Here is a 27,755-nt window from a genome sequence, read left to right as displayed (position 1 = left end):
AACCTGAGGATTCCTGCATGCCAGGCAAACATTCTAAAACTGGAACTGTATCATTAGCCCTAGTTTAAAAAACAACAACAACAAAAAACAAAACAAAACAAAACAAAAACAACAACAAAAACTCTTCCATATTATGGTCACCAGGGGATGGAGTATCCAGGACACATTTCCAGATATCCTATTGTCTCAGAAGATTATCCAGAGCTGAAACTTTGGGTTTTTTGGGTAGATTTAGGAGAGACCTTTTCATATTGCAAGTAGACAAAGCTCATCCCACAGCTGCTGAGATAAGTAAAAGAAAACTTGGGAAATGTCCACTAAGGTCCCCACAGTCACTGTGAGCTGTTACACTGTCTTAGTTAAAAACCTATTTCACAACAGAATCTAGTAGTAGCAGGAGCAGTAAGCTTTTAATAGAATGAATGTGGACTTTAGGTCGGAATCCAGAGCATTCAAGGGCAGTGGTTCTCAACCTGTGGGTCCCAACCCCTTCAGAAAACCTCTATCTCCAAAAATATTTGCATTACAGTTCATAGCAGTAGAAAAATTACAGTTACGAAGTAGCAACACAAGTAATTTTATGATTGGGGGTCACACCACAACATGAGGGACTGTGTTAAAGGGTCGCAGCATGAGGAAGGTGGAGAACAGCTGCTGTAGGACTTAATGAATCTGCCAGAGATCTCTTGTGGGTTTGCAGTTGCACTGTGTATGCAGCTAAGACAGGACATGCAAACACTTGCCTTAGAAATTCGTTTTTAAATTCAGATCCATACCACTTAGCTTTTACCAATTAAAAATCGCCGGTTTTCTGATTTCTTCTCTTCTTTCCCTCTCTCCTTCTCTCTTTGCCTCTGTCTTCTATTTCCCTGCTTTGTGTACTAATAACTCAGTATCAGCCTGATGGCAAAGCCTGGTTGACATTTCAGTCGTGGTAACTGAGCACTACTTGCAGACTTCAGCTTTGCTCCTTCATCCTAATGCTGACTTGATTCTTGAGAAGTCTCAAAATGGAGGTGGCCATTGTGGGTGACCTCTCCATACTCACAGACTCATCTTAACATGAGTGTCTGATTTTGATTCTGAGGTAGAAGCAAGGGGGAGACTGTAGGCAAGAAACAATGCTAGAGTCAATCTAGAAGCAGCTGGAATCTGAGAGGCAGCAGTTTATTTCAGCTTAACTAGCCTACATGAAGTGCTGCCTACCATATTCAGGGCTCCACGCCAGGGATGCTAACACTTGTGGCCAGAACAAAAAAAAGGTGAGTGGCTGGGCTTCCATCATGAAGAGTTGAGAGGCACCAACTCAGGGCAAGAAAGTAGATTCCTGTGTATCCTTTTAAAGGGAACAGACCCAGAGTACCAGCACTGGCAATGAGCAGACAAAACAGTTCAGGGGCAGGATGAAGACAAACACAGACAGACAGGTCATTTGGGAGCACCAGGAAGCTGAGGTCATTTGCCTTGAACCGCTACTAGAAAGAAACGACATCATCATGGCTGACATATAAACCTCCTGTGGCCATCTGTGGTCTGGTGGATCCTAGAAGCATTCTGCTCCAGAGAGATATCCTGGGATTCTGGACAGGAACAGCAATCTCCCGGAGATTCATCTCCATATGGCTGGACAACTCAAAATGAGGCAGAATTATAGGTGTCAGTATCATGAACAGATGCGCATTTCTGCAGAGCTGAAATGCTAGGCTCCATCAGATGGGAGGGGTCCTCTGCCTGGGAATACCCGCGGCTCAGCAGCACATCCGCGCCAGCCCAGGATGTACTGTTCAGATTTCATCTCTCTAGAAGTTGTTCTCTGTATCATGCAGTGTAGACACAATTGTCTCAGCCTTTCACTGTTTGCAGACTACTTTTTTCTGTTTGTCGATCTGCCCCACATAGACAGTATCCACCTTGAGCCCAGAGAACCTAAGGTTCCCGTTGGTAGAGGATTAAAAGGGGGTCTTGAAAGGCTGCCTTTAGGATCAGGCACACCCAGCTCTGAAGCTCTTCTGACTGTTTATACTGTGTTCATGGCTGAGTTCAGGAGCTGTTGATTTTGTCAGTGGTTGGGACCCACTGGTCCTGCCTCAAAGCGTTGATGTTGTATGTGAAGCACTTGTTGCCTGTATCTGAACTATTTTCAGCAGACCTACCATCTCTTGTAAAGTTTTCTACTTTTTTCCTCTTCCTCATTTTCTCAAGAAATCTTACTGCTGTGATTTTATGGCTGTTTGTAGTCTATTTGCATAGGGGTATTTATCTTTATAGCTCCTATACTCTAGGCTTGAGCTGTGTATGGGTCTGTCAGGACACTCAAACACAAACGCCAAGAGCCTCTTAGTATTTAATACCACTAAATAGTCTAACTGTCCCGGAAGTGTTAAGGTCAAGAGAGTCACAGATGAGGCCCTGTCATCACACTGTGCTGACAGGAGACTGGGCGTTTGCACATCTGGATCCAGGTCCTACAGTCCTGTGTTAGAGCAGGGACGTCTTCTTAAAACCCAGAGCTTTCTCAGTCACTTTGTGGTACATCCCAAAGTGTGGGGAGGGTAGATTAAGATGAGAGAGAGAGACAGGGAGAGAGAGACAGGGAGAGAGAGAGAGAGAGAGAGAGAAAGAGAAAGAGAGAGAGAGAGATGTCTGTGGTCTTTTCTGAATGTGCAGGATTTAGAAAATGGAAGAAAAGGCCTCCTTCACAGGCTAAAGTCCACCGAGAGCTGCTGAGACACACCTAGATGCACACACATCAACACACACACACACACACACACACACACACACACACACACACACACACACACGAGTGCGCGGCTGAAACTAGAGAGAAGTATAAAGGTTCTTGTGAGCTCATGCAAGAGCATGGCCAGTTCTGAGAATGAGTGAGTGGCTTCTTAAATTTTGTAGTCTGGACACCTGGCCATTTTCAGTTTAGTTCTCTATCTCATACATATACCACATATACTGGCAGATATAAGTTTGCATACACTACCTTCTTACACACATAAACACACTGGGAATAAAACTTTCAATGCTTTGAAATTGCCCTAGAACTAGAGGTGATAAGTGGGAAAGAGAAGGCCCTCTGTTCTCAGAGACTTCGAGAGACTCAGATATGAAATTACAGGTGTGACTGGTTATATTCTGGTTGAATCCACAGTTGCAAGAAAGTGATAACAGACCTAGTGGGGATGTAGACTCCAAGCTCCCTGGGTCTCTGCTCCGGATTGTGAGATCATTTTTGAATGGGGAAACAGCCCATACCATCTTGGTTTTGTAGTGTATGGTTTCAGATCTGAATAAGGGAATATGCTGTATCCAGCCATGCCCTGTTTCCCTGACCCCAGGACCTTATAAAATTAAAGAACATGGATGGTCATGGAGGTTCAGTAGACATTCTTGGATTCAGCATTGTTCTCATAAGCTGAGGCACAGGGACAGGTGATCATTTGCTGGAGGTCATGGTGGATCTTCCTTGAGCTGGATAGTTACTAGTGGCAATTTTAAGGACTTATTCCTCCCAGAGTTCAGCCTTTTGTATCCTGAGGATGAGGCATTGAGGGCACATTATTCAGGCAGGACCCACTGCTCAGAAGACACTGCCATCCCTACCATTCTGCTTTGCTTTAGAATTTTGGAGCAATTCTTCTCCTTGGGGCCTTTGGCATCTGTCCCAACCCCAGTACACAGCTAGCTCCAATCTTCCACAGGTGTCTATTGGCCAAAACCTGAAGGGAACAGGGAGAGTTGACAAAACCCATGAATATATGAGACCATGCTTGTTTCAACACCCACAAGAATGCTGTTTATGGTTATTGCAAACAATATGGTTTATTCAGTGAACAAATAGTTACCAACCTCAAAAGTCTGTGATTCTCAAACACCATTCTCTTGTAGGTGAGCAGAGGTGCACACCCATACAGCAAAGCCTGAAGTGCTAGTAGGAAATGGCATTTATAGACAAAATGCCTTCAAGTGGTTGCTGTAAGTTTTTCTACCTATGACCTTCTATGTCTGCTCTTTGGGACCCAGGACCTAGGATCTGATTCGTTAGTCCCATTAAACTCACTGCTCCAAGGTGTTTGTTGCAGAGCAATCTGACCATTCTGGCCTAATAATACATGTCAGAAAGGCTGGTATTGCTGCAAAGGGGCACTGTCTGATGTCCACACAGACATTATGCTTCTCTAGCTACATGAAATAATGGGACTCACATGCCTTCCTCCATCAAAGGGCATCTCTCGGATTTGATTTAACTTTTCCTAATTGTGCCTCTTCTTTCCACATACATGATATAATTCATGTATGTTCAACACTTATGGCACCCAGATGCTTTGAAGCAGTGTGGTGGCTAGTGGAGCAGGGCATCCCATTGCTCAGCTTTCCAGGCATGCACACACTAAACTATCATTATATCTGTCCAAGCTGCTGTGGTCTCATTTTCTCATCTCCCTTGGTAAATACCTGTTTTAGCTTCCTTTCCCGTAACTGTGATAAAATATCCTGATGAAAGCAACTTAAAGGAGAAAGGGTTTGTTTGCCTCACATTCTATTGTAGGGAGATCAAGGTGGCAGGTACTTGATGCAAGTCACATGACACTCACAGGCAAGAGCAAAGAGCGATGAACGCCTGTTACTATGTAGCCTACATTCTCTACTCATACAATCCAGAATCCAGGCAATGGTGCCACTTGTACTGGGTGGGTGTTCCCTCCTCAATTAGTGTAATCAAGATACTGGAATCCTTTCACAAACACAAGGCCACTGTGTTAGACATTCCTTATTGAAGCTCTCTTCCCAGGTGATTCTGCATTGTGTCAAGTTGACAAATTCAAACTGATCATCACAATTCCTGAAGTTAGGACACCTCTCCTTGAGATTTCCTCTGAAGGTCTTGCTATCCCTGAAGATAACCTTCTAGAAACCCATAGATATGGTTTCTTTTGCTACCCTCTGTAATGCACACATTTCTCTGGAAAGGCTCCTAGTTCCAACCCTCCATTCTCCCATAGTAGCCTCTTACTGGCTCATTTCTCTGCCAGTTCTTATAAAAGCATCTCCATGCCTCTTCACTCTCTAACTCTGACTCCTTTCCCCTTCTGCATTGTTCCCTCAGCCACCCATGGCAAGCTTGCATCCATCAGCATCATCTGTTGGTTGCCTTTACCTGATTTTTATATTCCCTGGCTAAGCAAGTCCTAGTTTTTAATTCTAAATTATTTTAAGCAGGATTAGCATTAACTGGTCAGTTAAATAAGTAAGTACTTACTAAGCCCTTCAGTGTGGTGGGCAATGAAGTTGGGCTTAATAGCCCTTGCTGGGTCAGGACAAAGCTATGGGGAACAGCAACAGCAGCAGGCCTCATCCTTTCCATGAAGCATTGGGGACAGAGAGTCTCAGGGCCACCACAGGCAATATTCTTAAGCCTGGATACCTCTGCCATTATGCTGACATTCCAGAGGCAGAAAAGCAAAGTGGACTTTCACCTACAGCCAAAGAAAGGAGACCTTCAGTCAAAGCAGAGGCAAAATGCTAAGTAAGGAGGGAGGGCGGGGCTGGGGCTTGTGGGTGTAGCTAAGCAAGGAGGGAGGGCGGGGCTGGGGCTTGTGGGTGTAGCTAAGCAAGGAGGGAGGGTAGGGCTGGGGCTTGTGGGTGTAGCTGAGGAAGGGCTGAAGGTGAAGTCTCACTAGGTAGCCCAAGCAGCTGTGGGGGATTCTATGACGTGTGCCCTCCTGAAGGAGCTAGCAATGGGAAGAGGAAAGAGGGATGAGGTCCTGCGAGGCTGTGGGGAACTTAACAAAGCCTGGCTGAGATAGTCCTTCTAGGCCGCCTTCATACAATCTGCATACAGAGCTTGTGCCTGACCTGTTCGCAGAGCTTCAGTCCTGCCTGTTTGACTTCGTGATTCTGTGTTTGCCACTTTTCGTGTACTTTTTCTTCTCTCTTGCCAGAGTCTGTCAGACTTTGTGATGTTTTTATTAAGGGAACAGCTATGGCAGTAAGTTTTGATAGCTCAATTATTCACATTATCAAAATGTTTTGATTTCTCTCCTCTCCTGGCCCCATTCCAGAAAAACTTAGCCTGGTGATTTTCCAAAATTATCTCGGATTCCTGTGTGGGCTTCCTTTTAATCCAATCACTAACAGTTTTCTGTTTAAGTCAAGTGCCCGGTGGGTTGAGGACTCCCCAACACTGTTTCTGTACACAAGCCCAGGTTTCAGCAAATTAGTTACTGTTTACAAAACACACACGTGTACATTCTCACTTGGGGACCTTTGCCCATTTGGTGCCAGACTCTGGTCACCATCCCACCTCTCACAACCTTGCTCAAGTTCCACCCCTTCCAATGACACTCTCTCAGATACCTGAAAGCTTTAGTGACCATCCCATCTAGCTTCCCTCTCTTCAGGACTCAGCGCCTTCTTTTAGCTTTTTATTATAGTGTCCTCTCTCTGAGATAGATAAAAGTTAAAATCCCTTCAAAGCCCAGTGCATTGTCCAGAATCCTCTGAGGAGTGAGACCCGGTAGGTAACATCTGTGTGGGTCACTTCCGCTTACTTCCCCAATAACATATTTTATTGTTTGAGTGACTGACTGAAGTTTTTCAGTGTGAAGCATGCCTGATTCTTTCCACATGATATGATGTAATTACGTCTCAATTTTCTTTATTATAAATGACAACCAGGACCCTGAAGAAACAAGGAGTGTAGCCTTCTGGAGAACCTGTGGCAGCTACCAAAGATGGCTCTGCCCCAATGGCATGCCTCCTCAGTCCTGGGAATGTCAAATGCTGGGTAACCAGGTTGGACTACAAATCCAACTACAAGTTGCAAACATGGTCAGACATGGGTAGTTCTGACCTAGGGATCAGCCTGGTGGACACAGGCTGCCTGGCAGGATGGCTGGTTAAAGACAAGCACTTCTGTGAGGATAGAGGATTTCTAGATTCTTGCAAGCTAAGACTAAAAGAAGCTAACCAACCAACCAACCAAAAAAAAAAAAAAAAAAAACCCTCCAGCTGATACCCAGCACAGAGATGTGTATCAATTGCTAACAAGAATTTTTCTAGAAGCTGCACCCTCCTTCTTTTCCCTCCTCCTCCTCCTCTCCCTTCCCTCCTCCTCTCCTTCCTCCTCCTCCCTTTTTTCCTCCTCCCACGTCCTTCCCTTCCCTTTTCCTCCCCTTCCCTCCTCTTCTTCCTTCTTCCTTCTCCTCTTCCCGTCTCCTCCCTTTCTCTCTTCCTCATCTTCCTTTTTCCCTCCTCCCTTTTCTCAATCTCTTTCCTTCCATTCTCCTCATCTCTGTGTCCTGTGGACACAGTATGGTCAGGCATCTCAGACCCCTGCCTTCTTCACCATGATGGACTATAGCTTCTAACTGAGCCAAAATAAACTCTTCCTCTCCTTCTCTGTCTCCTCTCTTTCTTCTCCTCTTCCTCCTTCTTTGTCCTCACAGCAATTGTGCTCACAGCGATGAAAAAATAAGTAATACAATCCCAAGTATAATGGCATTGCATACTGATAGAACCATTGGAGATGGAGCCTAAGGGCAGTAACTAGCTCATATATGCCCATCCATGCTTGTGTTAGAATAGTGGGTTAGTGTTTCAAGAATGGCTTGCTTATATGATAGCGGTTATAGCTGGAGACTATTTCTATGAGTTTGGCAACTTCTATATGTACACTGACAGGGACCCTGTCTAATGCAAAGCACAGGAAGGGAGGCATACTGGGGCTTTGCTGTGCCCTGGTACTCTTCTGTGAATTAAAGAGATCCCACCACAAGAAGGAAGGATTGAGATGAAGAACAGAGTGCTGGCCTGACAGGGAGATAGCGTTGGCAGGAGATATGGGTGTCATGTTTAAAGGAGTTTTCCATCAAGAGTCTTGCTTGAACCTGCCTTGTACTGGAGGGCCCTTTAGAGGGAAGCCACAAGACAGGCAAACATCTCTGAAGAGTATATCACAGAGCCTTCCCATCTGCTGTGTAGCTCAAAACCCACTAAAGAGGCTGGACAAATGGCTCAGCAGTGGAGAGAACTAGCTTCTAGAGGACACAGATTCCATTCCTAAGACCTGCATGATGGCTCACAACCTTCTTGTAGCTTCAGTTCCAAGGCAAATGACAACCTCTTCTGGACTCAGCAGGCACAAGGCACACACATGGTGCACAGGAATACCTTCAGGCAAAATACATCTATAATCCCAGCACTCAGGATGCTGAGACAAGAGGAGTTCAAGGCTGGCCTGAGTCACATAGCAAGACACACACATACCTATACACACGAAGACAAAACAAGAACAAAACAATTAGCTCCTAGTAGTTTGTGTACTAGTTTTCTAGGGCTTTGGTGACAAAATACACAGGCAAGATGGCATAGACATCATACATTTCTCAGAGTTCTAGAGGCCAGAAATTTCAGACCTAGGAAGTCAGAGTTACTTCCTAGCTTCCAGTGTGTGGGCAATCTATGCCACCCCTTGGCTCATGCAGTCTCCACGTGGTTTTCCTGTCTACCTATTCCTTCATCCTACATACTTTTGTCTATATCATGGATGTACGAGATTAGGGCCCATCCCAGTGACCTCATTTCAACCTCATTATCTACAAAGATCTTGTTTCCAAATAAAGCCACACTCTGAAACATTGAGGGTTAGGACCTCAGCATATGAGTTTGATAAGTGGGACACATTTCAACTCTTAACAATATAATCACGATGTGTGGGCTTGCTTGCTCAGCACCCCTTCTCTAACCTCAGCTTCACCTGTAGCTAAGTAGAGTCCTTGTGACACCAAGCACAGGAATCCAGGTTTGAGACTGATGGAGTAGGGTAAATTAATGCCTGTTGTCTAAAATCTTTTCTGTTCCACTAGAGTGGAAGGGATTTCATCCTTGATGCCCAGCACAGAACTTCTTATGAGGGTACAGATTTAAACTAAAAAAGATGGAAATGGCAATCAAACAAGCTGATTAGAGAAGATGCAGTCTTTCAGGGCACTCCTTGGTTCTGAGTACATTCTACCCAAACTCTAGTCTCTCTCTCTCTTCTCTATTGAAACAGCACCAATGATCCCAAAGGGCTTCCAGCAATAGAAAATGAACAAGTCAGAAAACATCAGTTCTGTCCTGGCTCTGCAAGAAAGAGTGTGGACATCAGGTCATCTCTTCTTTGCTGCCAGCTACACTCTGAGTGTCCTGCACAGACACATATCCCCTTCCACAGAGTGATGGTCACAGTAGCCTACTCCATCGCCATGGAAGCTACACAGGAGCTCTTGTAGTCCTCGATGTACCATTTTCATCTTACAGCAACCTCAGAATCACTGTGGTGGTGTGCTATGGAGGGGGTTCAACCTTTTTATTCTTCTGGGGAGCCTTCTGCCCTCAGGCCTAGAGCCTAAGGATAGCCCTGGAGTACCACACCCATAGGATCATGTGCTCTGCAGAAACTGAGGCTCAGATACGTGTGCTCACGGGTCCTGCAGGCAACTTCATGCTTCTTCATTTCCAGCACTCTGGGTTTCTTCCTCTGAAACCCCAGCCTGGAGGTTGTTTCTGTTCCTCTTTGTTTCCTCCCACTTTCTTCTGCAGCCTTGAGAGTCAGGCCTTAGAGCAAAGAATTCCCTTCAGAATGGTGCCAGGTTGTGGAAACCACAGATGGGAATTTTCGTTGAAGATTTTGCTGGGTGTGCCATACTTAGAAAGATGGATCTTCATGTGTTCCTCCCTGTGCAGCACAGAGTGACCACACCTCCTATGTCCTGCCTTGAGGATCCAATTCCAATCTTCTTTTCCCTCCCTTTCCCTCTCTCCCCCTCCCCCTCTCCCTCTCTCTCCCACCCCCCTCCCCCTCTCCCTTTCCTTCTCTCTCTCCCTCTTCCCCTTCTGCCCCCCCCACATATACATAGTTTCTAATTGTGTCTCTGATTCTTACTCTAGCCAAAGCATACCCTCTCCTGCTCTCTAAGCTTGTCAATCATATCTTACCTTAGTTAAGATCCAAACAACAAAGAAACCTAGAGCTGCAGAGAAAGAGCGGTGGTTTAGTTAGGGAAGCGTATCTTTTTCCTACTTTGTGATTGCATTCTATTAAAGACTCCACTCACCCGGCCTCTGAGTCACTGAAGTTACACCAACTACAGTTGTTTGTCCCCCCACCTCCTGCTGTCCTCTCCCTCTCCTCTCATGACTTTGTCTGTCTCTACTGGAGGTTCTTCTAGCCACATCTCTATTTCCCTTATTACCCATCTTAAAGTAATTTTTAAATGAGTGTTCATTAAACTCAGATATAAAACCTTGTAGCAGAGCTACAGAACCTAGTGCTCCAGCAGGACATGGTGACTGAACTTGGATTGTTTACTATGCACTAGCCCCAAACAGAGGCACGCACACACACACACACACACACACACACACACACACACACACACACACACACACACGGATATCCTACAGAACTTCTTGGAGGAAGAAAGGTGAATCATAACCCACAGTGACTGGATCAAAAAGCCTTAAGGTTTGGTAACATAGTAAAAGTTATTAATTGTGTGTGCTTCTCAAGGCAAATCCTAGCATCTCTTCAGAAGCCACCTCGTCATGTTACATGTCTCCCAGAATTGAATATTGTTTTACTATCAACCCATTTTCTTAAAAAGCAGCATTAATAACCTCTGATCCTAGGGGAAATGTGGGGTGACTTGGGAGGGAACTAGAAGTCAAAATGTATACTTAGCAGATATATTCACTTGCAGGAAGACAGAGCTCTGACTCCTGGTGTGGATATTTCTACTACCCTCAGGCAGTTTTGTAGCAGGAATCTGCCGGCCTCTGGAAGCTCAGGGGGAGGAGCCAGAAGAAAGACCTCTAGCATACTTTCCAGGACCTGGGGAGGCTTCTCTAACATACCTTCCAGGACCCGGGAGTCGCAAGTTTATGTTTAATCAGCTAATTAATAGTTTGGGTTCATAGTTATTTCTATTTTACAGAGTGGCTATAAAGTCTAAGAAATCACCAGAAGATCTTTTTAAGGATCCAGGAGCAGGGGCATTATGCTGAAATCTTTTCTTTAAGCTGTACAAAGTGAAAAGTGCCAGGCTTCTCAAGGGAGTCTAGTGAGCATTTAGGTAGGAAGTACTCTGCTCTCCAGAAAGGAGCTTACACAGTCAGAAGAAGAGTTACAGCTGCCTCTGAGGTCTCGGTATCCAGGAAGAAATCTACATCATGAGAGTCAGGCAGAGGCCTCTGGACAGGCAAGGCTGGCGAGAAAGAGAAAGTTTCTGAACCTTGCTCCTGGTAGGCCTCTTTCCTTAGGTTTATGGAAGCCAGGGTGCAGGGTGTACACCAGTCACACTCAGAGCCCAGCCACAGAGGGCCTTTACATGGGAAAAACGAGGGCATGGTAGCTTTCAGGTTCAACACAGCTCATGTGACCCAGGTGTTTGCAGCACTCTGGTCTCTGTAGGTTTTGGAAACCTACTGACTGGCTTTAGGAAATAACCCGATGTTAAGATCACCAGTACCTTCCCCCAGACATTTAGAGGCTTATTGACATTTACAGCAGCTTCATCCTTGAAAATACAGACATTGGGGTCCCTTTTTGGGAGGGAGGTGACAGGGTTAATCTAAGGGCTGAGGGAGGCAGAGAGAAAAGGCCTTGAAACAACAGTGAAGCCAACCAGATTAATAGAGGAAGAGAGAGGGGGGTACACCATTAGGAAGACAAAGAGAAAATCATGCTGGAGCAATAGAAAGGGAAATCTAATATCAACCAGGGAAAAATAAATGGAGATTAGGGCAAACAAATTAGCTTTAATGGGTTCACTGCTAATACAAGGATAACAGCAGAGCTGTGAATGCCTTTGAGGGAAGATGGGATACAGAACCTGGGCAGTCATGCAGGCAGTAGAGATTATGCAGGGGGTGGCCAAAGGGGCCAGGGGAGGGGGAGAGAGGGGAGACAGAGCTGAGGAAGCACAAGGGAAAGGGGGCCTAGAAGGGCCTGCTGTCTTTGATAGGAAGGGGCTGGGGCACTAGTGACAGTAGGGTCAGAGGAATAATTAACACTGGGTAGAAATAAGGGAAAACGGCTGAAGGAGACAGAGGACAGGGGGACCTACAGCTCGACAGGCAGAAGGAAAGAAGTACAAGCAGACTTAAGAACGGAGGAAAACAAACCAATATGGAAGAGTCGGGGACAGAAAAGAATTGCATTTTTTTTCTCACTAAAAAGAAAATCAAATAGTGAAGACATAGATAGACACTGATCTATGGGAAACCTGGGGATAATTTTAGATTGGGTTTGGGAGCCGCATACACTTGGTAGGTGGTGTTGAAGGCATGGTCACTCTTAGATAGGGTCCGACTAAATGTGGGATGACCATCTTACTGCCAGGGGTGGCAGAGGTCACAAAGTGCGGAGTATTTGTGTAGGTGTTGCATGTAGAGACTCCAGCTTGAGGGTCAGTTTGAGCCCTGCTGTAATGTGCAGCCTTGGGCGAATTCCTTACAATCTCTGCTCCCCACCCTGCTGTATATAAAATGGAGGTGCTGTGCTTTCTACCTCAAGGGCTGTGAAGCCAATTTAATGAAAAGATGCGCTTCTGCTTGGCTCAGGAAGAAGCATGTTTCTTGATGTTGCTTGCAGCCATAATTCCTAAGCAGTAACTAACTCAGGAAAGGGGGTGGATACAGAGCACAACCCACCTCCCTTCTTCCTTCTCTTTCCCCCTTTTAAAGGCCAATATTGGTAAAACACAGGTCACCTTTGATTCATGTTCAGTTATTACCCTTTTATCCACCATTAGTCTCCTGCATCTGCATTTATGTCACCCCCCCTCCATACCAGAGATGAAATGATAGTACTAACCCTTCTCAGCCACACCACCCTCTGGGCTAATCTCAGCCAGGGCATCTTCCCCTGCTTCTAGGCGAAGCCTTCTACTCCTATAAGGAGATAATATTTGATCTGGCTGAGTTTCAGACCATAGAAGATCCAGAATTGCTGTTGGTTCTCCCAACTGCCTTAACGTTTATGGAGAAGCAGAGCAGGCCAGATCAGAGGAAGGCATCCAAAAGAATTCCCAGGAGTCAATGAGTAACCACCCAGTCATGCAATTCAGGAGGAAAAGGAGCACTGTGGTTATTCTTGACCCCCACGGCATCCAGAACCAAGCTTCTCTCATCACGAAGGATTGTAAAATACTAACATCAGAAAACAGCCCGGGCAGGAGGCCCAGAGTTGTAGAGGGATTTGCTACTTGCTGAGATGTGAAAAATGAAATTGGAACCATTTCAGGAAGAACCATCCATGAATCCATAACCCCAAAAGGATGGATATCAAGATGGATACAGAAATGGTAAACCTCAGCAGAGGGCCTACGGAGCCCAGGTTCCATGCTAAGTTCATAGGTGTCTCATATCAAAACAACATACCTACACAGAGGGAAGTGAAGGTCATAACTTAGAGGTCAAGTACAAGTTTTCTGGCCTCCACCCTATACAGCTTCAGAGAATGAGGTTCATATATTCATTAATATATGAATCACTGCCAAAACACATGAGATGAAGCTGCTTCTACAGTGGAGTGTCTATGGTGAACTACTAAATGGAGAAGTCAGGTCAGGAACATTTTTACTTGTTGGTACTAAAGAAGTTTTGGTTTTTGAAAAATCTTCATATTTTGGAAATTTGGGTTAGCGATGACCAACCCAGATCTCAGTGACTCTCAAATTCTTCCTTTGTGCTTTTATATTCTTTGACACCCAGGAAATTTTGTTTAAATCCAGCTGCTGAAATTCCTAGGAACAGGTTTACATCTTTTGACCACACTCCAAGTGATGCTACCGGAAGAACTCCAAGGAAACAAGGTTCTAAGATTCGGATCGATTTAGTCATGGTACTTGAAGGTAGTATTGCGCTTCTAGGCAGTGAGTTGCAGGAAGCAGTCTCATTTCTTTTTACTGAATGAACTATGAAAGACACAATGTGGCACTGCCCACATAGTCATGGGTCAAAAACTTCTTCTCAAGCTGGTGTCTGAGCTCTCAGGAAAGGCAACTTCTACTACTAATCCTATCTCCCTAGCTTGAGCTGGGACTCACAGGTCTTCTCCCCAATAGAACTGCAAGCTTCCCAAGGCCAGAGCTGTGTAGTCACTCCAACATTCTTCATGAAAACTTTGTGACCAGAGTTAGCAGTAAAAGGTTTCATAGCTAGGAATTTTAACACCCACACTGATGACAATTTCCTCATTGGTGGAAAACTGTAACAATAAAACAGCACTTCTTTCTCCATAAGTTCCTCAAAACATGTAGCCACATTCATGCATAAAGCTGGCTCCTCACAGAGGTATGAAGCCCAGGAGGGCTCATCCACTTAATGTGACCATCTGAGGCTTGGGTACGCACCAGCAGAAAGGCCACTGCATCCATTCTGTGTGTCCTTCAGAAGCAATGCAAACCTCTTTTTTCCTGGGCTGTTATATGTGGACCTCCTTCTTTAAATACTTACATCTAAGAATGGGGGAAATAGAATTCTCTTGAAGGCAAAATATATGTAGCTTCCTCTCAACTTCCTCGGGCCTTCTTTCCTCCATATTTGTCTTTGAACTTCCTGCCTTCCCTCACTTTTTCTTTTCCCTCCTTCCATTTACATTCCTTCTTTCCTTCCAATTTAGTGTCACAGTGTTCCAAGCACTACTTTGGATGCTAGGGTTTCAGTAAATCACAACAACAACAACAACAACAACAACAACAACAGCAGCAGCAACAAACAAACAAACAACAACAACAACAACAACAACTGTTAAACCCAGTTTCTTGAGGGGTTCCTCAAGAAACAGTTTATCCATCTCAATAGTTGGACACTTATAGTCTGATAAATGTGGTAGTAGAGCCTGGGCATTGACTTCTTTAGGTGAAAGAACCAGAGGGAGCAGGCAAGAAAAAAAAAATTGGAGGACTTCCTGTAAGAGGCTAACTCTTAAGATATAAATGAAATGAAAATAAAGTAATGGTACTCCAAGCATAGGTGAGGACCCACCTATGCCTGGAGTACTTAGGCACTTTGACAAAAATGGTACTAAAGTAGTGATTTTAAGACACAGATGGTAGAAATGAGTCAAGAGAGAAAGGTCATGGTGGGTCTTGTCTGCTAAATTTAGATGCTTGGACTTACCATGAATGAAAGGATGCCATGTCTTTCTTTAAACGTTATTTACCATGGGAGCGTTACATCCAGACAGGTTTGGATGCACTTATTTCCAGCTGCAAAACAAAGAGTTACATGGGGGAAGGTTACATGGGGCAGGGGTGAGGCGCTCAGTGAGTTCAGGGAACCACTCCTACCTGTCTAGATTCTGTTACCTCTGGGGGTTTCCTCTTGTCCTTCTTTAAATGATTCTACTTCTCTTGTCCCCCATCAGTACTCTAATTCCACATCCATTGTCTCCTTGTAGAGATGTTAACTATTAGGCGTTCATTTGAGTGTTGATTTGCCGAATGTGTAACTCCTCCTAGACTGTCACTGGAATAAAAGCTCCAGGGAGGTAAAGATCAGATTTGTGTACTCACTTCTGCTAAAGTATTTGGTATGTCATAGTGCATCAGAAAATGTTGAGTGCATGGGTTTTTTAAATGCTGAAGACAGTTAGAAGATATTGGTATGAACATTTAGAGATAGAAATGATGTATGGTCTGCTGAATATAGGAGAATGGAAGATGCTAGAAATGGTTGGCTAATTCATATGGGATATATTTATTTAACGTGTTACATAATTTAACCGAAAGTGAACAAATATTTTTGACCTCACATGGCTTCAATCTGATAACAGACAAAACCCCAGACACCCTTCTCCGCATTCATATTTTTTCCTGACTATGAAAATTTCCCTTCTTATTTTCAAACAAGTTTCTCAAAAACAGCCATACTTGTTGCTAGGGAGAGCATAGATGAATTTTATTTCTTTTTATACCCCGAGTGTGGGCCTAGTAGAAAGTGAGTGGTAAAAATTGATTTTTGAAATAGGACAACAAGTTATATAGTGAGTTTCAAGAACATTCTAAACATGAGCAGTATACAAGAAGTGAATGAGAAAGGTAAACAGTCGCTTTCAAAGGTAAAGATAGACCCTGTCTCTTCTGGAGCTTCCCTTAGTAGGACAAGTGGTCCGCACAAGACACCAAAGATCATGCAGAGAGGTTGGGGGCGGTGGCGGGAGGGGGAGGCAGAGTGGATCCATGATGCAGCTCTCCAGAGGGACATCTCAGGATGTGATGAGCTCACAGATTGAAGTGACTGCTCTACTGACATGAGACAGTGGTAGTCCATGGTCCCAGCACACTTTCTTTAGGCACAGTTTGAGACAAGCTTGGATTTTTATTTTATAAAGGTATAAAGTCAAGATGGAGATGTTGCAAGGTTGTGGGTATTGCAGACGTGAAAGCCAGTGTCCTAGGGAAGGGCAACACTAGAGTGAGAGCCCCAAGACATTAGCATTAGCAAGACTTACTCTTTACAGAAGAGGGGAGTTAGCATGATTTGAAGGGTACCTCAAGGCAGTCACTGCACATCTAACTATACCTTGCCAAGGGTTGCCCACTCTTGGAGCAAAAACAAAAAACAAAAATCCACAGATAGTAAAATTTAGTTTTGTTTTGTTTTTACAGCACAGCATGGCACACTGAGCAATTGTTATTTGGGGCTGAGCTTTAGGAATCAAGAAGATGAGAAAAGAAAAAGAAGTACTGTGGAATGGGATGTGAGGGTCCCACAGTAGGGACTCTGAGTTGGGTGCTAAGACTTGACCTCTTCCCTCGAGGAATCCATAAAGGGGACCAAATAGATAATGTTGTTGGTTAAAGTCATTGACATGATAGTGCTACAGAAGATCGTGGGGTAGCAGGAAAGGTGTGCTTCTGTCTTAAGTGTTTGTGTGATGAGAGTTTTAAGTGATGTCTCTGTCTCATTCTTTCATCCTTACTTCTCAGAAAGTTCTGAGTGGAGAAGAAATTACCAAACAATATCTTTGGGTCTCCCACAGTGGTCATTTTCCCCAAAGGATGCTTCTAGACAGCAAACATCACCTAAAGCTTTACAGACCTGCAAATTCATTTAACTTACCCTAAGTCCTCCCTGCCCTGTAAAACTTGTGTTTCCCCATCTGAAGAGTCATACTCAAGAACTTCCTTTTATCCGGCCAGGATTCCTCTTACATCACCACCTGTCTCCACCCACAGCTCTCTAGACAAGGTCTTTTGAGACCTTTGCTTATGAAGCTTCAAACGTCTTCCTGATTTACATTTTCCCCAACCCTACCTCTGGACCAAGTATAGAGCTCCTACTGATCACTGGCTTCCGGCCTTAAGGCCCACCTGCCCATAAAGTACAAAGCAGCACGGAGACAGTGGGCATCAGTCCCTTGCAGAGGGCAGGAAGGAAGCCTGCACCCACCTCTGGGCATTTGGTGGTGAATCACCTAGAGAAGTCCACTCCCCCACACCGGACACAGAAACTCAAAAGCCCTTCCATCACAGAACTCAGTTCAGCCCATAGAGGCCATTCTCATAAGCAGCCATTTGGCCTTTCCCAACCTTTCATACATAATCTATAGAGGCAGTAAATAACATTCAACTTGGTCAAGACTTTATGCAAGGAATTTTTTACTTCCTACAGCTATTTACTTTCTTTCTTTCTTTCTTTCTTTCTTTCTTTCTTTCTTTCTTTCTTTCTTTCTTTTTTGTATGACTTTCTTTCTTTCTCTCTCTCTCTCTCTTTCTTTCTTTCTCTCTCTCTCTCTCTCTCTCTCTCTCTCTCTCTCTCTCTCTCTCTCTCTCTCTCTCTCCCTCCCTCCCTCCCTCCCTCCCTCCCTCTCTCTCCCTCTCTCCCTCCATTCCAGTCATTCCTTTGATTTCTCTTTGACTGTCTGTATGCTTCTCCAAGCGACTTCTACCTTGACATGAAGATTTTCAATTAATCTGGCTGTGTCTCCCGAAAAGGATTTAAACATTTATTTCTTGTTCCAGGTTACGTACCCAATGCTTTGTGCTTGAGTCACTATTAGCGTTTTGTTCATATGTGTGGAATCGAAATGAAAGTCATTAAATGCACATGATAATTATAACTCTTGAAAAATGATTGGAGAAAGAAAGAATATCATCTTGTGTGTTTGTTTTGGCAACCATTGCTCAACACCCAGCCTAAACCAGTGGTTCCAAAGTCATACAATCTAGAAGCTTCTCCAAAACAAACTTTTAAAAAAGCTTTTGTTAATTCTTTGAGAATTTCCTACAATGTATTTTGATCATATTCATCCATCCCCCAACTCTTCAGAGACCATCCTCCACTTCCTATCCACCGAATCACCCCACCGTGTGTGTGTGTGTGTGTGTGTGTGTGTGTGTGTGTGTGTGGCGGGGTGTATACACACACACACACACACACACACACACACACACACACACACACACACACGTTAATCCATGGAGTCAAGTTTTTGTTGGCCCACTACTTCTGAGAATAGAACCAGATGTTGCCCCATTAAAGAACTAACATTTCCTTTCTTATCAGCAATCAAATACCAATAGATCCTCAGCTTCAAGTGCTCTTTCTGTCTTCCACGATGGGCTCTTGCCGGCGTGAGCTTGTGCAGGTCTTGTGCACACTGTCACATCACAGTCCTTGTGAGGTTGCATGTGCACCTGCTTTGTTGTGCCCCACAAACACCGTGTCCTTGAATTCACCCAACACCTCTGGCTCTTATAATCTTCTTACCCCCTTTTCTGCGTAGTCCTCTGACCTTGAGGGGAGGATGTAATATTTATGTTCCATTTAGGGCTAAGCATTCCAAAGTCACTTCCTCTCTTCACAGTGAACGGCTATGGGTCTCTGACAAACAAAAATGCTTGGTTCCACCCTAGATTAACTGATTTAAAAACTTAAGGTATTGTACTCAATAGGTCTTTATTCAATAAACCCTACAATTGACCCTGGTGTGTATTTCAATTTGAGAACTCCTTGGTCTTAGGGTCAAATCAGAGTTACCACCATGTTATATCAACCACATTATTGCTACAATGAAAACCTTTACATTTATATCAAGACTTTTAGCTAATGAGATGATTCTTTATCTTCATCCCAACATTGCTGTTGCTATTGTCAGTAGCAGGTACAATGAAAAATGCTGTCAAACTCTATGTCATGCCTACAGCTAGAAACAAACAAATCTACTCAAATGATATGACTAAAACACATAGAATCAAGGCAGAAATATGACCCAAGCTCTTCCCCAATAAAATAATACCTTAGAGAACTCAGAGTTCAGGGTCCAGTGTTGTGATTGTCTGCTGTGTATGTAGTGAGCTTCAGTAGGGTTCTGAGCATGTGGATATCCAAGGATGCTGAGTCAGCCCTTAGGATAATTTAGGACTCTAGTTTGTACCATCTCTATTGGAGAACCACATGAGTAAATTGTGCTTTTTTGTTTTGTTTTGTTTTCAGGCAAAATGTTCAATTTGTGCCACCTCTATAACACACACACACACACACATACACACACACACACACATACACAATCTGACTTCTAGATAGACTCTAGCACAAAGATCTATACTCCATGCAGCAAAGGTTCTGGAAAATAGTGACAAAGTAGAGCTGCCTAATGTCTTGTACATTTGGATAGCCATCTCATGTGCCTTGGTGTTCAGAGTGTAGATCCCAAAGAATCAAAAGGCAACCATGAGAAAGTGGGAGGTAATTTTTCCACAAAGGGTAGCGTGGCCAGTGAGGGGTCAGAGGAAATGAGTTTAAAGAGCCACACTGGTTATTGCCTGTGCTGGACTGAAAGTCCCTGAGACATCATCTAACTCATGGAAAAGGATTCATCAGGACAGGTGATGTAGAACAGGACAGCAGAAGCTGTCCTGGAAGATGGACCATCCTGTCCCTCATACTTGGTGCATAGCCAGTGGGTTTTTCCTCCTAACTTATTGCTCAGGAGAGAGGCTTATGACCTTGTTCGTTCATTTTAAGGGAAATTATCTGTTCTGTTGAAGACATCTTGGGCCCCAAGGAGAATTGGGAGGTGGTTCTGAATGTGCTAAGTCAGTGGGGATAATGGGTACAGTGTGTCCTGCAAAGGCGCTTCCCACCCTTGCCCATTAATATTGTTAATTGGTCACAATGGCCTGGTATTAACTTTCCCTTCTTACTGGCTGATTCTCTACGACTCCCACCCCATGTACACTACTGGCTGCTATGCAGTAAATTTCAGGATGGTCCTAAGTGCTTGAGATCAGACCATTCTGTTCCCCACCCTAAGCTAGATCACCAGATTCAGTTCTTGGTGTGAAAAGATGCTAGTCATGCCTAGGCAATGACACTGTCATCACAAGTTCGAATTGACGGGATCCTCTCCAGCCATCAATCAAGGGCCCACAAAGAAGCAGCAATCATTGGATCCCTAACCATTGTTTGGATCCTGGCTACTCTTCACAAGAGCTGAGTCATTTGAGTGAAGCCACAGAAATGCTCTTTATGGACTTCTCTTTGGAAATTGTATATCTCAGACCTGAAATTAACACACCATTAGTTGAAAAGCAGTTGCAAGTAGTGCAAATCTAAGAGACACCTACCCTCTTAACCCCCAAACCTTTGCATGTACTATTCCCATGGCTCACACAGGATCCCCTTTCTCTCATCTAGCACTTCTTTGCTTTGAGTCTCAGCTTGCACTTTAAAAAGGACTCTTCTGTGCTTCTCTGACCAGGGGCAGGTCTACTGATTCAATAATTACCTGTCTAAGTCTGAGATTCCAGAAAAGATCATGAGGGATGCTAATTAGCTGGCTTAGGCTCCTACTGCGATAAGCCCTGTGAGGTGGGTGCAAGAATGCAGGTGGCTTTATTCACCTTGGGGCTTCAGAACCTGGGAAAGCACCTGACATGTACTAGGCACTCAGCAGGTATGGGTCTGACTAGATATGTATGGTCAGAATGAAGTACAGAATCAGTCCAGAGGGTCGAGTCAGGGAAGCAGCTAAGGCTTGGCTTGTCATGCACTGTACTGTACTGTACCACTCTGTCCCCAGTCTGAAACAGTGCTACAAAACTCATGGGATGTCTCCTAGTTAATTCTCAACCTGGTATTTTAGTTCTCTAATCTGTCAAAAAGAGACACGAATTTGGGATTGCTTAGGCAAGTCAGCCGCAGACAGGGCTCAGTCCATTCTGACCTACCTCAACCAGAGACTCTCCTTCCCTTCTTTGGTGTTTGTGTTATAAAATATGGTTCTGTGGTTTAAGCGGAGCAAGACAAATGGAAAGACCATCCATCTCATCTTGTACCTTCATGTCAATGAGAAGAAAAGAAAGTTCGAGGGAAGGGAGATCTTTTCTTCTGTGTCACTCAGCTCAGTGTCAGCTTAAGAAAACCCTGACTTCTCCACTCCAACATGTCTGCATATGGAAGGAAATAGGGAAAGGGAGGCATTGATGTTATGTGGCATAAAGGGCTGGGCTCCCGAATGTGATGGAGCAGATCTAAAGGGCTCTCAGATAGCCATGTACTTCTTTTGAATGCTCACATGGACAGATGGGCTGAGCAGTTTATGTTACTTGTGCCAAGCTCCTAGAGGATTGTTTCTGAGTAAGACAGGGTGCAAGTGGAGGGACCACTGAAAGAACTGACCATGGAGTACCTAGCCATGCCCTCACACCTATTCATACTCAAGACTAATTCTCATCTGACATTTATCTCCTGGTTCTGACACTTGTCCCTGACAATTTGGTCTGTTTTTAGGCCATGGAGGGCTGAATCAACTAGGAGGGGCCTTTGTGAATGGCAGGCCTCTGCCAGAAGTTGTACGTCAACGCATTGTGGACTTGGCCCACCAGGGCGTGAGGCCCTGTGATATTTCTCGCCAGCTCCGTGTCAGCCATGGCTGTGTAAGCAAGATCCTTGGCAGGTAAGCACGAAATTCACCACATACCACTTTTCCCTGCAAGGTTTGTCTTCTGTAGTCAACCTCATAGCTGCTGGCCCATGTACCATCGGATTTTGTGTTTTTCAAGGCAAAACTTTCAGAATATCATTTACAAGAAGTAATTTAAGTGTTTGATGAAATCCATAGCCCCACGGAACAAACCTCTCAGGTAGACCTGTGGCTCTTGTAGGATGACCAGGAAGCATGAAACTCAGACACACGGAGGACTGAGAACCATCCATCTGTAAGACTCAACGTGGTGGTTCACTGCCCTGGCTGTGCCAGGGAACTCTAAACAATCAATCAGAAGGTCAGGATCTAGGCTCCAGCACAAGCCAATAAAAGGGAGTGGACTCAAATTTATGTACATCATTGGCCTCCACCTCACTGAAGTGATTTTGATTATCTCAGTCGGTTGGGGCTGAGAACTGCAGGGCACAGGTTCAGAAGGACAAGGAACACAAAGCCTCTGACATGTCCATCAGAAATATTATTTAAGTAGAGAGTTTGGAAATCCCAGAGTTCCATGTCCTGTCCACCTTACTCTCCAACCCACCACACAGACCCACATGTAGGTTCAAGGTTTCCCTTGAAGGGGCTGCTCTAAACAGAACCATAGAGAGCCCTGGCTCTGCCTGAAATCGCTAGAGGGAAAGTGGCCTTTTCTTAGGGAAGAATTTTGAATGGCAAGGACAATGGCCTTTTAAAAGACTCATGCTTTGTTTTATTCATTGGTAGAAGAGACCAGAGGAGACAAGGAAGACCAGAGTCTTAATTAAGCCACTCATCTCTCAGCTAGTTGTGGGTTAGATGGGCTCTGAAGGAGGGAGCTCATGTTTAGGGGTTGACTCAGGTCAGGGATTCTAAGTGAGGCTGGACTTCAGAAGCAGCTTTAACTTGAACCCTGGAACTTGGCAGAAAACCAGAGAGCAAAGGGTGAAGGAGATGGCTCAGATTTGGGCAAGGCAAAGGTGACCCAGCAAGACAGCAGCTGGCTTTCCTGAGTTAGGCCGGGAGAACAAAGCAGGGGAGTCAGGGAGTCAGTCATGCTAAGAGAAGGTGGATGAGAGAAACAGTCACTGCAAGCCTGAGATTCCCCAGCGTCAACACTGAAACATCCTTTCTCACAAAGGTGATCTTTGTGGGCTTTCTGATGCAAATACAGCGAGCTGGTCTGGGGAGAAGCCTTTGCAGAGGGGTCTTGCTTTGGCAGTAGCATACATCTACCCAAATACATGAATTCTTGGAGAGAAATCCAGTGTTAAGATGAGCAGGAGTCAGGGGAGGGCCATGTCTCAGTTCCACACCTCTCCTCAGGAGACTCAGGGGGGACAGAGGCTCTGGCCAGGTCCATGTTCAAAGGCCCCACCTGCTTATTGGGTAATTTTGGGGGGTTCTCTATTGGAGTAGGTACTACGAGACTGGCAGCATCCGGCCTGGAGTGATAGGGGGCTCCAAGCCCAAGGTGGCCACCCCCAAGGTGGTGGAGAAGATAGGAGACTACAAGCGGCAGAACCCTACCATGTTTGCTTGGGAGATCCGGGACCGGCTCCTGGCAGAAGGCGTTTGTGACAATGACACTGTCCCCAGTGTCAGCTCCATCAACAGGTGAGAGACAGCAGTTTATGGCACCCTCCTGGGCCCTAGGGTTCTGGAAGAGTCCTGTAAGAAACACGAAGGGCCTGGCCTGGGTGGAGTATTGTTATTTGGATGACTCTTTAATTTGAAGAATCAGGCAGGAGTTCCTCGGCCTGGCACAGGCCACCCCTTCCAGCCTTCTCTTGTTCCTGCTGTGGCACCTCCCTCTCTCCCCACACTATGTTGTGCTTCCTCAAACACCACATGCTCTTTCATTCTGTGAAAGAAGTTCCTGGCCCCCATTGACTACTTGGTCACATGTGCACTTTTGCTCACTACCTTTTCATCACAGTTGCTCACTCATTCATTCACACACCATTCATTCGCTTATTTTGTATTAGTTCCCAGAACACAGAATCCCTGTCCTTGTAGAATTCACAGTCTAATGGTAACACAGACACAGAGTACCCACAAAGACAGGGGAAAAATGCAGCTACTGGTCCTGCTGAGGCTAGGAGTCTGAAAACAGCAGGGGTAGCCTATGGTAACTTGTCTTAGGGAAGTCATGAAAGCTTTTCCTTAAGTAAGAAGCAGTGAGTGGGAATTAACTGAATTAGCAGTGAATGGGAATTAGAAGAAGAGGGATACCACGGAATTTTGACATAGCATATAAAGGGCCTGTGGTTAATGAGAGCTTGCACAAGGAGATGAAAGAGAGTCATTTGAGATACAAGAAAGGCCTGAGTACACTGACTATAAGATGCCAGAAGAAACTGCCCCCAAGAAGCCTGTGGGCACTGGAATATATTCCTGCCTTTGATGACTGTGCAGCAGGCAGCCATTAGAGCCATTAGAGTATTTTAGGCAGGAAGCTGATTTGTATTTGAAAACACTTAGTCTGGCTGAAAAGGGCAGAATCAATTAGAGTAAGTGGGGTTCAGGAAGGGCCACTTGAGGAGCAGAGCAGCTGGTGGGTGGCACTCATTCAGATGTTAACAGTGAGATACAAAGCAGGACCAATCCTGGGGTCTAGCAAAGTTAAATCTACAGCTCCCTGTTAATCTGCAGCTAGCTATATGTGTGCCTTGAGGCAGCCATGTTTCTAGTCTTGACATGGGACTTGAGCAGTCAGGTATGAGAACGAGGTAAGGCCAGTTTGACAGTAAACTCAGCGAGTTGAAGACACATTTAAGATCTCCAAGTGGGTTGTCATGAAGGTGAGTGGACTCAGGGCAACCACAGCTCCTGTTTCATCCTCTGTCTCTAACAGTCCTTCTGCTTCCCCACAGAATCATCCGGACCAAAGTGCAGCAGCCATTCAACCTCCCCATGGATAGCTGTGTGGCCACCAAGTCTCTGAGCCCAGGACACACACTGAGTGAGTGTTTAGGGATTTGGCTGTCTCCATACCTTTGAATGTAAACCCGATCTACACAGCCATACAGACATAGACATCGCCACATACAGCCACAGCCACAGCCACACAAGAGCATATGACTGCTCATATGCCTGTACATGGACTGAGCTTTTACCCTGAGGCACAGTCTATTTCAATGCTCATGGGATACTCATGGGAACATGGTGAAATGGATACACGTCAGACAAATGCCATTCGAGGAAGCCTTCCTACCAGCAGGTCCTTGAAGGGCTGTAGCTCTCCAGGGCCTCTGTCCACAGCATAGCCTGCTGCTCTGCATCCATGGTGGTGATAGTGGCTATGTAGAGTATTAAAACCTATTTCTGATCCTCTCCTTATTCCTTTGCAGTCCCCAGCTCAGCTGTAACACCCCCAGAGTCACCCCAGTCGGATTCCTTGGGCTCTACCTACTCTATCAACGGGCTCCTAGGAATTGCTCAGCCTGGCAATGACAACAAGAGAAAGATGGATGATAGTGAGTGCTCAGGGGACCTGTGGGTGGCATGAGACACAGGAGAGCACTTGGCTCAAGCTTTGATAGGAAGACAAACCTTTCCTTCCATGGCCCTGGCTTAGTAGGGCTCTGAGGCTCCCTTTCACAGGAGCATTGGCCCTTTCCCTTAGCTTGTTCTGCCCCAACCTCTTCACCCCATCTGCTCCTCTGCTTTGGAGCACTTTGACCTGGTGGCTTGGTTGAGGAGTCTCCTGAAAGCTTTCTTCCTGCCTGGGGGCACTAGGTGACCAGGACAGCTGTCGGCTAAGCATCGACTCACAGAGCAGCAGCAGTGGTCCTCGAAAGCACCTTCGTACGGACACCTTCAGCCAGCACCATCTCGAGGCCCTTGAGTGCCCGTTTGAGCGGCAGCATTACCCGGAGGCCTATGCCTCCCCCAGCCACACCAAAGGGGAGCAGGTAAGAAGCTGGGATGCAAGAGATAGACAGGGTAGGCAAGCGCCAAAGCAAAGCATGTCCTCTAGCCATCAAAACAACTTCAAATTGCTCCCACGGGCTTCACGCACACACTTTCCAGCTTCACGCATGCGTGCCTTACTCACCATATGCCTCCATACCTCTCTCTTCTCACAACCCACATCTGAACTTTGAACCTAGTTTTGCTTTCAGGGCCATCCTTTTTCCTTCAGTGGCTTTCTCCAACAATAGAATCGGGCTCACAATTGTAGTTAAAGCTCACACCCTTCTTATGATGACCTCAACACCATTCCTAGCCCTTTGCATAATCTAGGATTCTGTGTGACTCATGTGCTCAAGCTCACCAGCCTCATTCACACCTCTCTGTCCTTGTACATCATGTGCCCTCCTTGTAGAATGCCTTTCTTCTCACTACTCTGCCTGGAAAAATACCAGCTGGCTGTGACTCAGGTCAGTCACACACTCTATGAATTTGTCCCTGCCCCTCACCTACGATTCACACCTTGGGACCCTGTCATCCTTCCTGTCTCACACATGATTTCTATTGACTTCTCACAGTATTTCCTAATAATCTAATGGGGGTGGGGGAGGTAAAGGCAACAGACTTAGGGGCAGGGTGGCCTCTTGAGACACCTCCCCCATCTCTAGACTCATTACTATTATTACCTACATTATTATTATTATTATTATTATTATTTATTTATTATTACTTTTTGTGGTGATGGAGATCAAACCTAGGGTTTCACACACACACACTAGACAAGCCCTCTCCCTTTGAAGAATATCCCAAGCTCAGTATTTTAATAGCTTTTCAATGAAGGTATATTGAATGAATGAACCAATGAGTCAGTTGAGAAATCAAGAATGATAAGATACAACCTACAGGAAGATTTCCTCTCCAGACCTTAGGAAAGGAGAAAGAAATAGATTATAATGGAATGGCTTCTGTAAAAAGCAGGCAATGAACATTCCCCTACCGAGGTTGACAAATATTCCAAAATGCAAACAACTACTAAGAGACATTTTCTATGATCTGTCAATGGTCCCAGTGTCTGCCTCTTTTATTCCATCTAGTCAAACACTCCAGGAAACTCTTTGGGCTATGGCTAGCCTATCACTGCTCTTGGCTTGAGGCAAGCCTATAGGTACACCTTGAAGCCCTGAGGGAGACAATGATGATGATGATGCTAACAAGCAGCTGAAACATTGCCAGCAAATGGCTGGGCTCCTGGCCTTGTGCCAACCCCCACAACTGGGCAGGCAATATGCGTCAGTGATTTTTATCAGCTTTGGCTATGATAGCTGTAAATGTTGTAGACAAAGTTGGCTATTAGCAGACCCAGGGAGAGGCCTGGGTATACTTCTGATAGTCAGAGCATGGTTCCAGAAGGCAAGTGTTGAGTCTGCAGAAAGCTTATTCTATGGTAGCATGCAAAATGCAATACGCATATACTAGCTATCCTTAGAGAATAATGAATCCCTTCTGAGGAGACCCTGGGCATCTGCTGGGTCCCAGAGCCATTTACTGACTTCATCGGTAAGTCCTCCAACAGACCTTGTTTGGTTAGAGAGAACCCCTGTGCTATGCTGGAGAATATGCAAGGAGGATGTTAGGATGGGAGACTTTAGAACTATAGGAGACTTGGTGGCCACACAGCTTACCTTTTCAATTTGTATAAGGGTGACTCAGTGCCTGGAGCATGGGAGGACTTGGAAATAGATGTTGCAGAGTTTATGGCTGCCAGCTCTAGTTTTATTCACAAGGATCATTCCACCCTTGCATATTTTTGACATTGTGATCCCATGGATTTTTTGGGGGGGGGCAGGGGGAGTCCAGACATGGTTTCTGT

The 27,755-nt window shown here is 45.2% G+C and overlaps 1 protein-coding gene and 1 long non-coding RNA gene across 2 annotated transcripts in view; one reads left to right on the top strand and one right to left on the bottom strand.

Moving 5' to 3' along the window:
• Positions 1–27,755, top strand: part of Pax8 (paired box 8) — a 55,049-nt gene that overhangs the window by 9,073 nt on the left and 18,221 nt on the right. The window contains exons 3-7 of the mRNA NM_011040.4: positions 21,796–21,961; positions 23,390–23,587; positions 24,847–24,935; positions 25,324–25,449; positions 25,712–25,887. Coding sequence (NP_035170.1) covers positions 21,796–21,961; positions 23,390–23,587; positions 24,847–24,935; positions 25,324–25,449; positions 25,712–25,887 — 755 coding nt within the window. The remainder of the gene's footprint in view (positions 1–21,795; positions 21,962–23,389; positions 23,588–24,846; positions 24,936–25,323; positions 25,450–25,711; positions 25,888–27,755) is intronic.
• Gm13415 (predicted gene 13415) lies at positions 1,137–26,134 on the bottom strand. Its single transcript, NR_166593.1, has 5 exons — positions 26,031–26,134; positions 23,501–23,641; positions 15,178–15,266; positions 5,270–5,486; positions 1,137–3,728 (listed from the first exon to the last, which is right to left on the bottom strand). It is a non-coding gene; the product is annotated as a predicted gene 13415 (long non-coding RNA).

The sequence above is a fragment of the Mus musculus genome, chromosome 2 (assembly GCF_000001635.26).
Source record: "Mus musculus strain C57BL/6J chromosome 2, GRCm38.p6 C57BL/6J".
In the NCBI taxonomy this organism is placed as follows: domain Eukaryota; kingdom Metazoa; phylum Chordata; class Mammalia; order Rodentia; family Muridae; genus Mus; species Mus musculus.
This window is presented reverse-complemented; position numbering and strand designations above follow the sequence as displayed.